General features: G+C 34.0%; 2 protein-coding genes across 5 annotated transcripts in view; both read right to left on the bottom strand.

The window, feature by feature from the left end:
• Window positions 1-3054: 3054 nt before the first annotated feature.
• Window positions 3055-13201, bottom strand: part of LOC127728371 (bifunctional 3'-5' exonuclease/ATP-dependent helicase WRN-like) — a 68715-nt gene continuing 58568 nt past the window's right edge. For 3 of the 4 annotated variants that reach the window (XM_052235701.1, XM_052235703.1, XM_052235702.1), the window contains 6 exons: window positions 12592-12704; window positions 9020-9176; window positions 8351-8443; window positions 4796-4958; window positions 4109-4359; window positions 3055-3395 (listed from right to left, as the gene is read on the bottom strand). In XM_052235701.1, coding sequence (XP_052091661.1) covers window positions 3084-3395; window positions 4109-4359; window positions 4796-4958; window positions 8351-8443; window positions 9020-9176; window positions 12592-12704 — 1089 coding nt within the window. In that variant the 3' untranslated portion in view covers window positions 3055-3083. Of the gene's footprint in view, window positions 3396-4101; window positions 4360-4795; window positions 4959-8350; window positions 8444-9019; window positions 9177-12591; window positions 12705-13201 lie in introns of all 4 variants that reach the window. The other variant, XM_052235704.1, reaches the window with a different exon arrangement.
• The window catches only part of LOC127728372 (band 4.1-like protein 5), a 238305-nt gene continuing 230099 nt past the window's right edge, over window positions 4996-13201 (bottom strand). The window contains exon 20 of the transcript XR_007994107.1: window positions 4996-5838. The gene's annotated coding sequence lies outside the window, so the exon portion shown is untranslated. The remainder of the gene's footprint in view (window positions 5839-13201) is intronic.

The raw sequence follows: 13201 nt of genomic DNA, 5'->3' as shown, positions 1-13201 counted from the left end.
CATTAGTGGTTCATCTTAAACTGACCTAATCACAAACTAATACATGTAAACTAAGTAAAAGTTTCAAAGTCAATAGACCATGACTGAGGGGTAAGAACCAAATATTCTCCATGGAAATGAGATGTGCTAATGCTTATACAACTGCATACCAAATATCATTGACCTACCACTAGTGGTTCCCCATAAACTGACCTAATCACAAACTAATACATGAAAACTAAGCAAAGTTTCGAAGTCAATAGACCTTGACTGAGGGGGCTGGGCCAAATAATCTCAATGGTAATGAGATGTACCGATGCTAATACAACTGCATACCAAATATCATTGACCTACCACTAGTGGTTCCCCATAAACTGACCTAATCACAAACTAATACATGTAAACTAAGTAAAAGTTATAAAGTCAATAGACCATGACTGAGGGGTAAGAACCAAATATTCTCCATGGAAATGAGATGTGCTAATGCTTATACAACTGCATACCAATTATCATTGACCTACCACTAACAGTTCCCCTTAAACTGACCTAATCACTAACTAATACATGAAAACTTAGCAAAAGTTTCAAAGTCAAAAGACCATGAATGAGGGGGCGGGGCCAAATAATCTCCATGGAAATGAGATATGCCAATGCTTATACAACTGCATACCAAATATCATTGACCTACCACTAGTGGTTCCCCATAAACTGACCTAATCACAAACTAATACATGAAAACTAAGCAAAGTTTCAAAGTCAATAGACCTTGACTGAGGGGGCGGGGCCAAATGATCTCCATGGTAATGAGATGTGCCGATGCTAATACAACTGCATACCAAATATCATTGACCTACCACTAGTGGTTCCCCATAAACTGCTAATCACAAACTAATACATGTAAACTAAGCAAAGTTTCAAAGTCAATAGACCTTGACTGAGGGGGCGGGACCAAACAATCTCCATGGTAATGAGATGTGCCAATGCTAATACAACTGCAGACCAAATATCACTGACCTATCATTAGTGGTTCACCATGAACTAGACCTAATCACAAACTAATACATTGTTGACACCGCAGTCGCCGACGCAGGAAACAGCATACCTATGTCTCGCTTTTTGACTCAGTCAAGGCGAGACAAAAAGCTATTTTTCCATATAAAAAATATATGGGAGATATTGCAATCATGGTAAAGGGTAAAATTTATGATCAAGGTTAAATAGTTTAATCTGAAGTATTCAAGGTTAAATAGTTTAATCTGAAGTATAATGCAGTTAATGTACAAATAAAATTGAGAATGGAAATGGGGAATGTGTCAAAGATACAACAACCCGACCATAGAGCGGACAACAGCCGAAGGCCACCAATGGGTCTTCAATGCAGCGAGAAACTCCCGCACCCCGATGCGTCCTTCAGCTGGCCCCTAATCAAATATGTATACACGTTCAGTGATAATGGACGTCATACTAAACTCCAAATTATACACAGGAAACTAAAATTAAAAATGATACAAGACTAACAAAGGCCAGAGGCTCCTGACTTGGGACAGGCGCAAAAATGCGGCGGGGTTAAACATGTTTTTTGAGATCTCAACCCTCCCCCTATACCTCTAGCCAATGTAGAAAAAACAAACGCACAACAGTACACACTGTAAAAATCAGTATAAGAGAAGTCAGAGTCCGATGTCTGAATAGGAATTAAAAGAAAATAAACAAAATGACAATAAAACATAAATAACAACAGACTACTAGCAGTTACTGACATGCCAGCTCCAGACCTCAATTAAACTGATTGAAAGATTATGTCTTCATCATATGAATATCAGGCACAACCCCTCCTGTTAGGGGTTTAGTATTATACTGTCATCAAATATATGAGAAGAACATAACCTGTGTCATGCCAACAACTGGTTTTAAAACAAATGTGTTTAATTTCGATGCAAAGACCCTATAAGTGAATCAATATTAAAGCCAAAATATGCAATCTTTAATGACCTGACAACAGTATCGTAACTATATCCCTTCTTAATAAGTCTGTTTAAAGGTTTTGTTAGCTTTTGAGGTGAATACTGACATTTTTGTGCTTTGAAAAGAATATTACCATAAAAGATTGGATGTGAAATAACCGAACGTATAAGATGTCTGCATGTTGAGTTATATTTACGAATGATGTCCTTATACCGATGATAAAATTTAATATATTTTGACTAGTTTATGATATCGAAAACCCTGATGTAATAATTTTTCAGTAATACATAAATTTCTCTCGCTAAAATCTAATAGGTTGTTACATACACGAGCGAATCGTACAAGTTGAGATATATAAACACCATATGATGGTGACAAGGGAACGTCACCATCTAAAAATGGATAATTAACGATAGGAAATGAAAAATCATCTCTTTTATCATAAATTTTTGTATTAAGCTTCCCGTTAATGATATAGATATCAAGATCGAGGAAAGGACAGTGGTCATTGTTAGTTTTAGCTTTATTTAAAGTAAGTTCAACAGGATAAATTTCTTTAGTATACATACTGAAGTCGTCATTATTGAGAGCCAATATATCATCCAAATATCTAAAAGTATTGTTAAATTTTTGTATCAGATGTTGTTTCGATGGGTCTTTGCTGATTTTAGTCATAAATTGTAACTCATAACAATACAAAAACAGGTCCGCAATAAGTGGTGCACAGTTAGTCCCCATTGGAATTCCTATAACTTGACGATATACGGAATCTCCAAAGCAAACAAAAATGTTATCAAGTAAAAATTCAAGGGCAGATATCGTATCAAAGCATGTCCAATTGACAGAGTTCTTTTGCCTATTGGTAAATGATGAAAAGTAGAATGAAAACGGATTTTTTTCTGGATTGTTTCCTACATATGACAACATAATAAAGAGGAAACAAAAGAAAATTATTAAACCTTTCTTCAACCTCTCAAAAATACCCTACCTATGACATATTTGGGGAACCTAAGTACAGATAAAATGTGAAATATCAATGAATTGATGGATGATTGGATAAAATATAATTTCCCTTTATACACAACAATAGACAAGAAAATGATGTATAAAAAAAAAGAAAACGTTTTTTTTTAATATATTTATCTGAATAAACTGTTTGATTTCATCTTTTTATTCATAGGTTTTTTGCCAGACATCCAGTCAGGTAACTTTCTTTTACTTCCACTCGTTTGAGAGTCTGTTTCTGATTTGACAATTTGACTTCCTGTGAAAGACATTTGTTTTTCATTTTGAAATTGGCTACTTGAGCCAGCAGATAACGACTTTTGTAACAAGGGTTTTGACTGATTGTTATAACTGTCTGATGTAGATTTCTGTAGAGTTGGTTTTATCCGACTTGAATTAATTTTTTGTTGACTAGGCTCCTCACTAAATAACAGTTCATCTTCATCCTACAAATACAAAGCAAATGCTAGATAAAAAATCATCATCAACTCACAGTTTGACAGGAAAAAGTCATTTGATTTAATTCCTCATTTCAGCGATTTTAACTCTTTTTAGCTTTTGGTTTATACAGATATATAAGTAGAGAGGACAAACAGTATACTGTATTTTCAAAATGGAACTAAAAATGATGACCTCTGTTTTTATTCACAATTTTTCTAGACTCAGGATCCCTTTACTGGACAGACAGACAGGGATAAAAACATGCTCCCTTCTTGACTTTTCATATTAGGGGCATAAACAAGATTTCATTGGTGGAATGAAGACAACAAAAAATAGTTTTTTACTGAATGTCTGGGAAGATTTCAATAAAGAAATTTATCGCTATTTTCTACAGTTTTCCTTTGACCTTTTTTTGTGATAATTTTTCATATCATGTTGCTCGAGTGATGTGGGTGTGAAGAGAAAGAGAATGTATGATATCATGAGCCTACATCATTGGGGTTGCCTAGGAACACAGCAATAAACAGGATATCAATGGTATTCCAAACTCAAGGATGTTTCTCAGCTACATCTCACCTCAGGGCTGTCTCCCTTCAATAAGATTTTAGCTGAGAAAAAGCACGTTTTGAAATACCATGGATAATGTATACATATCTTTAATACATTTATATAATCTGTGAAGGTTGAAAAACAAATAATAGCTTTATCTACCCTGTACCTGTGATGACCAGTCAGAATCATCTGGTGATGTCTTTACAGTGGCATTCTCTTGTGATGTCTTTATAGTGGCACTCTCTTGTGATGTCTTTATAGTGGTACTCTCTTGTGATGAAGGACAAACTATCAGCTCTCCTGTTGGTTTTAACTCCTGACCATATTTTTGTACCAATATTGCTATGACAACCCTAATATGGTTATATTCAATGTAAGGTGGCAAGGCATCCTTTATCTTGGTCAGTCTACCAATCTCTGAAATAGTATGCATATATCTTATCAAACAAAAAGGGATAGCCATTCAAAATAATTAAATTTGTTTTTTAATGTGATATCTTTTTTAAAGATTTTCTGGTACACTTACGCTGTATAAATGGAAAACAAAATGCACTATTTTTGTCCATTCACATAAAATTCCAGAGGCAACTTGGGTTGCAAAACCGATAAATATGGCTGTTTTTCTCATTGAAAGTTGCATTGACTATTGTACTGTAATCAAAGGTGGGATACCTATTGTACCAAAGTTTGTACTGTAATCAAAGGTGGAATACCTATTGTACCAAAGTTTACATGGTAAGGGAGTGGTATTGTACCCGAGTCTAAAGGTGGATTGATTACTGTACTTTATTTATTTTTAAAAGTGGAATGCCTAATGTGTCTGAGTTTAGGCGGTTAGGGTGGAGTATTGTACCTGAATCTATTGGAGGATTGCGTATTGCATCTGTGATGAGATTTAGCATCTGTTTTGTGACTCCCAGTCGATGGATATCAGCTTCTAATCCTGCCTTGATAGCATCTGATATATGACCAACAACTGTTGTTGTCTTTAGACCTCTTAATGAAGCTACTTCTTCCTAAAAAAAACAAATTCAGGAAAAGGATTTCAATTAAAAATAAAATGCTCCGCTGGGCGCAGCTTGATACGACCGCAGAGGTCGAACCCCTGAACAGTTGGGGCAAGTTTTGACACAACATTCAAGCTTGATACACACTGAATTTGGATTGTGATTAAATATTTGACACAGCATAGGTTTCCGACACAGAATGAATGTGGTCTAAGAACTTATAAATTTTTAATTTACCTATTCAAACCATATCATTATTATTTGCTTTTATATATAAATCAGAAATAACCAATTTAAAATGGAAAATTTTAAAGAAAAAAAAATCCCTCCCCCCAAATTTTTTTAACCCCCTTATGATTCATCACCCCCAAACTCAATCCCAGCTTTCCCTTTGTGGTATGGTACCTTGCAGTACAATTTCAGAGAGATCCATACACTTGAACACAAGTTATTGTCTGGAAACTAGAAAAATGCTTGGTTTTTTTGCCCCTTTTTGGCCCCAAATTCCTAAATGTTTAGGGCAATTACCCCCAAACTCAAACCCAGCTTTCCCTTTGTGATATGGAACCTTGTAGTACAATTTCAGAAAGATCCATACACTTCCATTCTCAATTTTACTTACACACAAGTTATTGTCATGAAACTAGAAAATTTTGGTCCCTAATTCCTAACATTTTAAGGCAATTACCCCCAAAATCAATCCCAGCCTTCCCTTTGTGGTATGGTACCTTGCAGTACAATTTCAGAGAGATCCATACACTTGAACACAAGTTATTGTCTGGAAACTAGAAAAATGCTTATTTTTGGCCCCTTTTTGACCCCTTATTCCTAAACGTTTTGGGCAATTACCCCAAAACTCAATTCCAGCTTTCCCTTTGTGATATGGAACCTTGTAGTACAATTTTAGAAAGATCCATACACTTCCATTCTCAATTTTACTTGCCCACAAGTTATTGTCATGAAACTAGAAAAATGCTTGTTTTTTGCCCCTTTTTTGGGCCCTAATTCCTAAAATTTTGAGGCGATTACCCCCAGATCAATCCCAGCATTCACTTTGTGATATGGAACCTTGTGGTACAATGTCAGAAAGATCCGTACACTAGCAGACAAGTTATGTCTGGAAGTTACAAAAATGCTTATTTTTGGCCCCTAATTCCTTAACTGTTGGTACCATAACCCCCAAAATCAATCCCAACCTTCCTTTTGTAGTATTGAACCTTATGGTAAAATTTCATAGAGATCCATTCACTTAAACTAAAGTTAAAGTGCGAAAACCAATGTGTCTTCGGAGGACGACGACGAAGACGCCAACGTCATACCAATATACGACAACAAAATTTTTTTGCGGTCGTATAAAAATTACAAAATGTTCATTTTAAAAGAACTATTCAACAACATGTATAAACCATTATAAATATTTGTTCAGAGCTGTTATAATTATGGCACTATAATTTGAGTGCACACGCTGGAATGTCTAGCCTTTTTTACTTATCATTGAATTCATGTTGAAAGTATGTAATATGAAGGTTTTACAAGGATCACAAAACTTAACATTATCAATGTTCTATGAAAATGAGGTCACTTTCAGATGAACCATGTCAGACAGACATGTATACCTTACAATCATTCCATACATTAAATATAGTGGCCCTATTGCTAATAGTACCTGAAAAACAGACCAAACAACAAAATCTTAACATTGACCAATGAACCATGAAAATGAAGTCAAGGTCATATGAACCCTGCCAGACAGACATGTACATCTTACAATTATTCCATACACCAAGTATAGTTGACCAATTGCTTACATTAACTAATAAACTGACAAAATTACGAAGACTTATCATGTGTCCAATGAACAATGAAAATGAGGTAAAGGTCATATGAACCCAGCCAGACAGACATGTACACCTTACAATCATTCCATACACCAAATATAATTGAACTTTTGCTTATAGTATCTGAGATACGGACTTGACCATGTAACTTTAACCTTGATCACTGATCCATGAAATGAGGTGCATGTCAGGTCATGTTGGTTCAACAAAAATAAAGAATTCAGGATACTGTTAAAAGTTTTTAAAAATCATACTTCAAATGAACAGCTTTTGGAAAATAAAATAAGAACTATTGGCTTTATTACAATTTTATTGTGACCTCATTTAAATGACATTATAAATACTGTAGTAAGATTTTAAGCATAAGCAGACAAACTTAATGAACGTTTTGGCTAATTAATTAACAATGTACTTCATCAGTTTTGCACAAAATTATAATTGGTAAGTACATAGATAAATGCAATATACACTTCCTATGTGAAAACCATTTTCAGTTTGTGTTGTGTTTATATCATTTCTTAAGCTTGGCATGTGGGAGTCACACAGTTTTTTTTTTTTTAATTGTCATTAATCTACATTTACCAAGAAACTTTAATGCAATCTAATCCATACAAAGGAAATTTTATCATGAAGTACACAGATTCAACATTTGATTCTGTGAATCATGGACAGTTTGAAACCAGAAGTTACATGCTATTTCTTGAAAAGTACCCCACTTTTTATTAGGCGTTGACTTATAATTCCATGCTCAGGGGGTATAATAAAAATCAAATATCGTCAAACAGCAAGTGAATGCCCGTCAGATCAGAAAAATTCCTTACACCTTCCAACTCGAACATTATAAATTGAAAGAACAATTATTCCTTAATACAGAAGCGCAGCCCAATTATACACAACCATATTTAAAGATGAATGAATAAACAGACATGCCAGGTTGTTGCAGTGCAAAAATTCTTTCCCTGAGTGCATTGAAGTGTCAGTATGTAAAATGCATAGAATACTATATAATTAATAGCCTTAAATGAATACTTCTTCTAAAGGACACATATTTAGAAAACTTAATGCAAATATTTCAAAACGAATGTACGATGAAGGTAACTAATATTCTGCAGTTGGCAGGCAAGGATTATAAATTACCTATCATACTTTGGATTCATTTGTTTTCGTGTGTACCAATTTTTGTGGATTACGGAAAACATGCATTTTTGTGGATATTTGATTTCGTGGGATTACAAAGGTCTTCATACGAGCCAATAGAAAATTTGTACTTAATTGAACAATTAAATTCGTAGTTCATCTGTACCAGCGAAATCCACGAAAATTGGTATCCCAGGATTAATAATGAATCCACAGTAAGAACGTTTTTATTAATACATATAATAGTAAAACTTGAAAATGGAACAAATAAAATAAATATCCAATCTCATAGGAGCATAACTTATGGAGTATGACTTTACAGATAGTGGATTCAATTCATATGTACTGGTGCTAATGCTATCCATCCTCTACCATTATAACTTATTCTGAAAGACAACTACAATCACATGATAATGTGATACTTACAATAGATTTATACGATCTCTGAAACATGACATAAGATAATCTGCATGTTTCTGTTAATTTCCATATGAGGTCCGATGTGCTACAATCCCCATCCTAAAATGTAGCAAATGAATGTTTATTAGTTGTTAGCTGAGTGGCTCATAATAGTTTACCATTTTAAAGTATATAATGTGTGTACTGATACTCAAATGATACTGTTCATCTGTAACAGAAGCAAAAACTAAATTGTATTTGAAATACACAATATTCTTTAATGAAATTTTGGTTTTCGCTCTTTTGGTAAAAGAAAATACCGCTTGTGGGTCCATTGATGATTGATTGATTGATGGTGTTCAACACCACTTTCAGCTATCTTGGCTATATTGTGGTGGCCAGTTTTTATTGGGGGAGGAAGCCAGAATACCTGGGAAAACCAGTGACCTATGGCAGGAAAACTGGTAATCCTAGTCAATTAAGATAGGAGTCTAATGCACATGCCACAAGCAGGGTTCGAACTCACAATCTCAGTATTGAAAGGCTAGTGATAACTGTAGTCAACTACTTAGACCACTTTACTACCTAGGCCCCTTGTGGGTCCAGAAGTTAGGTCAGAACTGGTTAATGAATCATTATTATCTATCATGTCAGTTCAAACCGTTACTACGTTTATTTAATTCATTAAACACCTACCGCATTATCTCCAAGATCTACATCAGGGAAGTCATCCATCTTAAGATCATGAACATGACAGAAGTTCACAATTATACTGATAAAAATGTCACCAAACTTCTCCACTTTCGCTTCTGGGAAGTCTTCTAATTTTAACATATTCTGTTTTGTACTGGGCCTGAAATGAACATGATTATAATGAACATATATTTGTATATTTCTTTACCTCAACTCCAATCTAAAACTAGAAAAATCTTGTTCCCTTTTTCTCTTTATCTTAACTTTAATTTACATTAATTTCAATAGTGGGATGACAAATTGTCAATCGGTAAATTTCTTTCTATAACTAGTTTTTTTCATTAATTTTCTCAAGACCTAGTCCTATGTGATATAAAGCCAAACCTGTCCATCTGATTGTTAACCATAGTCGGATTACATGGAAACAAATGTAAATAAACTCATCATAGATACCACGCTTAAAATTTTGTTTCATCTCTAACAGACTTATCAGTGACACTCTATTCAAACTAGAGGCTCTCAAGAGCCTGTGTCGCTCACCTGTATTTACTGATGCTTTGGAAATCATGTAAAATAAGGTTAAAATCATAGTTAATAGTATTAGATATTAGATATTATAATGATATCTAAGATAATAACAAAAAACTGCAAAATTTCTGTAAAATTACTAACTCAGGGGCAGCAACCCAACAACAGGTTGTCGGATTCGTCTGAAAATTTCAGGGCAGATAAATCTAAATCTGATGAACATTTTTGCCACATGTCAGATTTGCTCTAAATGCTTTAGTTTCAGAGATATAAACCAAAAACTGCATTTTACCCCTATGTTCTATTTTTATACGCCCATTTATGGGACGTATTATGGTATACCGTTGTCCGTCTGTCCGTCCGTCGTCAACATGTCGGACATTAACTCAAAAATTCTTTAACCAATTTGCAGAAAACTTTGGTGAATTGTTTATATCTATGGACGTGAGCTCCCTTTCGTTTTTTATAAATTTTAGATTTTACGTTTTCGAGTTATGGGGTTTTATTCATCAAAAAAGGGGGGATTTTCCAGTTTTCGGACAATAACTCAAAAATGCTGTCAGCAATTCTCATGAAAATTTGGTGAATTGTTTATATCTATTGATGTAAGCTCCCTTTACATTTTCATAAATTACTAATATGACATTGAGAATTAATTGAACTTTATTTGTTTATAGTCTGACAACAGATTTACTAAGTATTGCGCAACAGCACAGTGTATTGCACAACAGCAAGAAATCTTTAATTGAATATAAATTCAATTCATATAACCAATTTCAAGTTCTTTGACGACTACATTTATTCAGAAACCTATAATATGTCAAATACTTAATACAATCCAAATTCAGACCTGTATCAAGCTTGAATATTGTGTCCATTTTTGCCCCAACTGTTCAGGGTTGGACCTCTGCGGGCGTATCCAGCTGCGCTCAGCGAAGCAGTTTATTAACCATGTCGGCCATGATGGTTGGAAGGCGGGGGTCATCGGACAAATTTTTTAAACTAGATACCCTAATAATGATTAAGGCCAAGTATGGTTAAATTTGTCTCAGTAGTTTCAGAGAAGAAGATTTTTGTAAAAGATTACAAAAATTGTTAAAAATTGACTATAAAGGGCAATAACTCCTAAAGGGGTCGACTGACAATTTTGGTCATGACGACTTATTTGTAGATCTTACTTTACTGAACATTATTGCTGTTTACAGTGTATCTCTATCTATAATAATATTCAAGATAATAACCAAAAACTGCAAAATTTCCTTAAAATTACCAATTCATGGGCAGCAACCCAACAACGGGTTGTCAGATTTGTCAGAAAATTTCAGGGCAGATAGATCTTGACCTGATAATCAGTTTTATCCATGTCAGATTTACTCTAAATGCTTATGTTTCAGAGATATAAGCCAAAATCTACATTTTACCCCTATGTTCTATTTTTAGCCATGGCGGCCATCTTGGTTGGTTGGCGGGGTCATCGGACACATTTTTTAAACTAGATACCCTAATGATAATTGTGGCCAAGTTTGGTTAAATTTGGCCCAGTGGTTTCAGAGGAGAAGATTTTTGTAAAAGCTAACGACAACGGACGACGACGACGAAGGACGACGGACGCCAAGTGATGAGAAAAGCTCACTTGGCCCTTTGGGCCAGGTGAGCTAATAAAATGAAATCATTAATCAGTTAATTAATTCTTAGTTTAATCTCAATATTTGCAAATAATACAAAAAACATGATATCCCATCTAATGAAACAAGCAAAACCAAGATTGGGACAAATAAATGCAAGGTTGGATGCTCAGTTTTACATTATCTATCTACCTTAATTCTGATGTTTATTTTGGAGTTTCTGGTGATGCAAGAGACATACAAATTGAAAAAAAAATTACAGTGTATTATTTGAAGATCTTGAAATGCTACTAGGTTACATTATCATATATGCTTAGCTTAAACACAGTTTGATAGTTTGATTAATTTAATAATATAACTGTAAAATTTTATTGTAAAACAAAAATTTGTGTCTGTAGGAAACCATGCCCCGCTTACACTTTCACATTTCCCTGCTCAGTGAACTGAGAAATCTGGGTCAAAAGCCTAATTTGGCATTTAATTTATTAACTTCACTTTATAATGTACTTAATCTAAAGTTGATGTGACTACAAATTACCTGAAAACAAAACTTTAACCTTATATGGGATGGAGGAGGGATGGAAAGAATGGAAAACATAATGCTCCTTTACAATAGTTGGTGGGTCATAAAAGTGGGAGGTCACACAACTTACAAATATCATTTAACATGTTACAAATAATAAGCCTTACATCTGCTTGCTGCCTATCATATAATTGCTGATTTATCAAAAAAATGATATATCTAGAAAGAATACATAACAAACATTAATTATACATTTTATTCCTCTGCTAATATTTTACTTTCTTTATTTACACAAACCTGATCTCAGTCATGTTCAGTAATACTTTATTACTAGCTATAGAATGTGGGGTATAACCAGTTTTACTCCCTTCATCAATACAAACCTAATCTTAGTCATGTCCAGTAATACTTAATTACTAGCTATAGAATGTGGAGTGTAACCAGTTTTACTCCCTTCATCAATACAAACCTAATCTTAGTCATGTCCAGTAATACTTTATTGCTAGCTATAGAATGTGGGGTGTAACCAGTTTTACTCCCTTCATCAATACAAACCTAATCTTAGTCATGTCCAGTAATACTTTATTACTAGCTATAGAATGTGGGGTGTAACCAGTTTTACTCCCTTCATCAATACAAACCTAATCTTAGTCATGTCCAGTAATACTTTATTGCTAGCTATAGAATGTGGGGTGTAACCAGTTTTACTCCCTTCATCAATACAAACCTAATCTTAGTCATGTCCAGTAATACTTTATTGCTAGCTATAGAATGTGGGGTGTAACCAGTTTTACTCCCTTCATCAATACAAACCTGATCTCAGTCATGTCCAGTAATACTTTATTGCTAGCTATAGAATGTGGGGTATAACCAGTTTTACTCCCTTCATCAATACAAACCTAATCTTAGTCATGTCCAGTAATACTTTATTGCTAGCTATAGAATGTGGAGTATAACCAGTTTCACTTGCTACTTCATTTCTCTTCTTTATTAACTCTGCATACAGATCGTTCTATAAAACAAAATGTTGTAATAAAATCTCACAGAACAAAGGTATTATTTACTCCAGAATAAGTACTGTAAATTCAGAAATTATTGCGAGGTTTTTATTAATGTGAATAATGCGATTGGGTGAGTATTGCAATAATAAGAACTCACATTTTTATATCCGTTACATATATCTGTATATATATATACAAAGCACAAAAATGTCGACATTCACCTCAAAAGCTAACCAAACCTTTTAACAGACTTATTCAGAAGGGATATAGTTACGATACTGTTGTCAGGTCATTAACATGGCATATTTTGGTATTAATATTGATTCACTCATAGGGTCTTTGCATTGGAAATAAACACATTTATTCTAAAACCAGTTGTTGGCATGACACGGGTTATGTTCTTCTCATATATTTTATGATAGTATGATACTAAACCCCTAACGGGAGGGATTGTGCTTGATTTTCATATGATGAAGAAATAATCTTTCAATCAGTTTAATTGAGGTCT

This window comes from Mytilus californianus, unplaced genomic scaffold (assembly GCF_021869535.1).
Source record: "Mytilus californianus isolate M0D057914Y unplaced genomic scaffold, xbMytCali1.0.p SCAF_2, whole genome shotgun sequence".
Classification (NCBI taxonomy): Eukaryota; Metazoa; Mollusca; class Bivalvia; order Mytilida; family Mytilidae; genus Mytilus; species Mytilus californianus.
The sequence above is the reverse complement of the archived record's forward strand: the minus strand, read 5'-3'. Positions and strand labels throughout refer to the sequence as shown.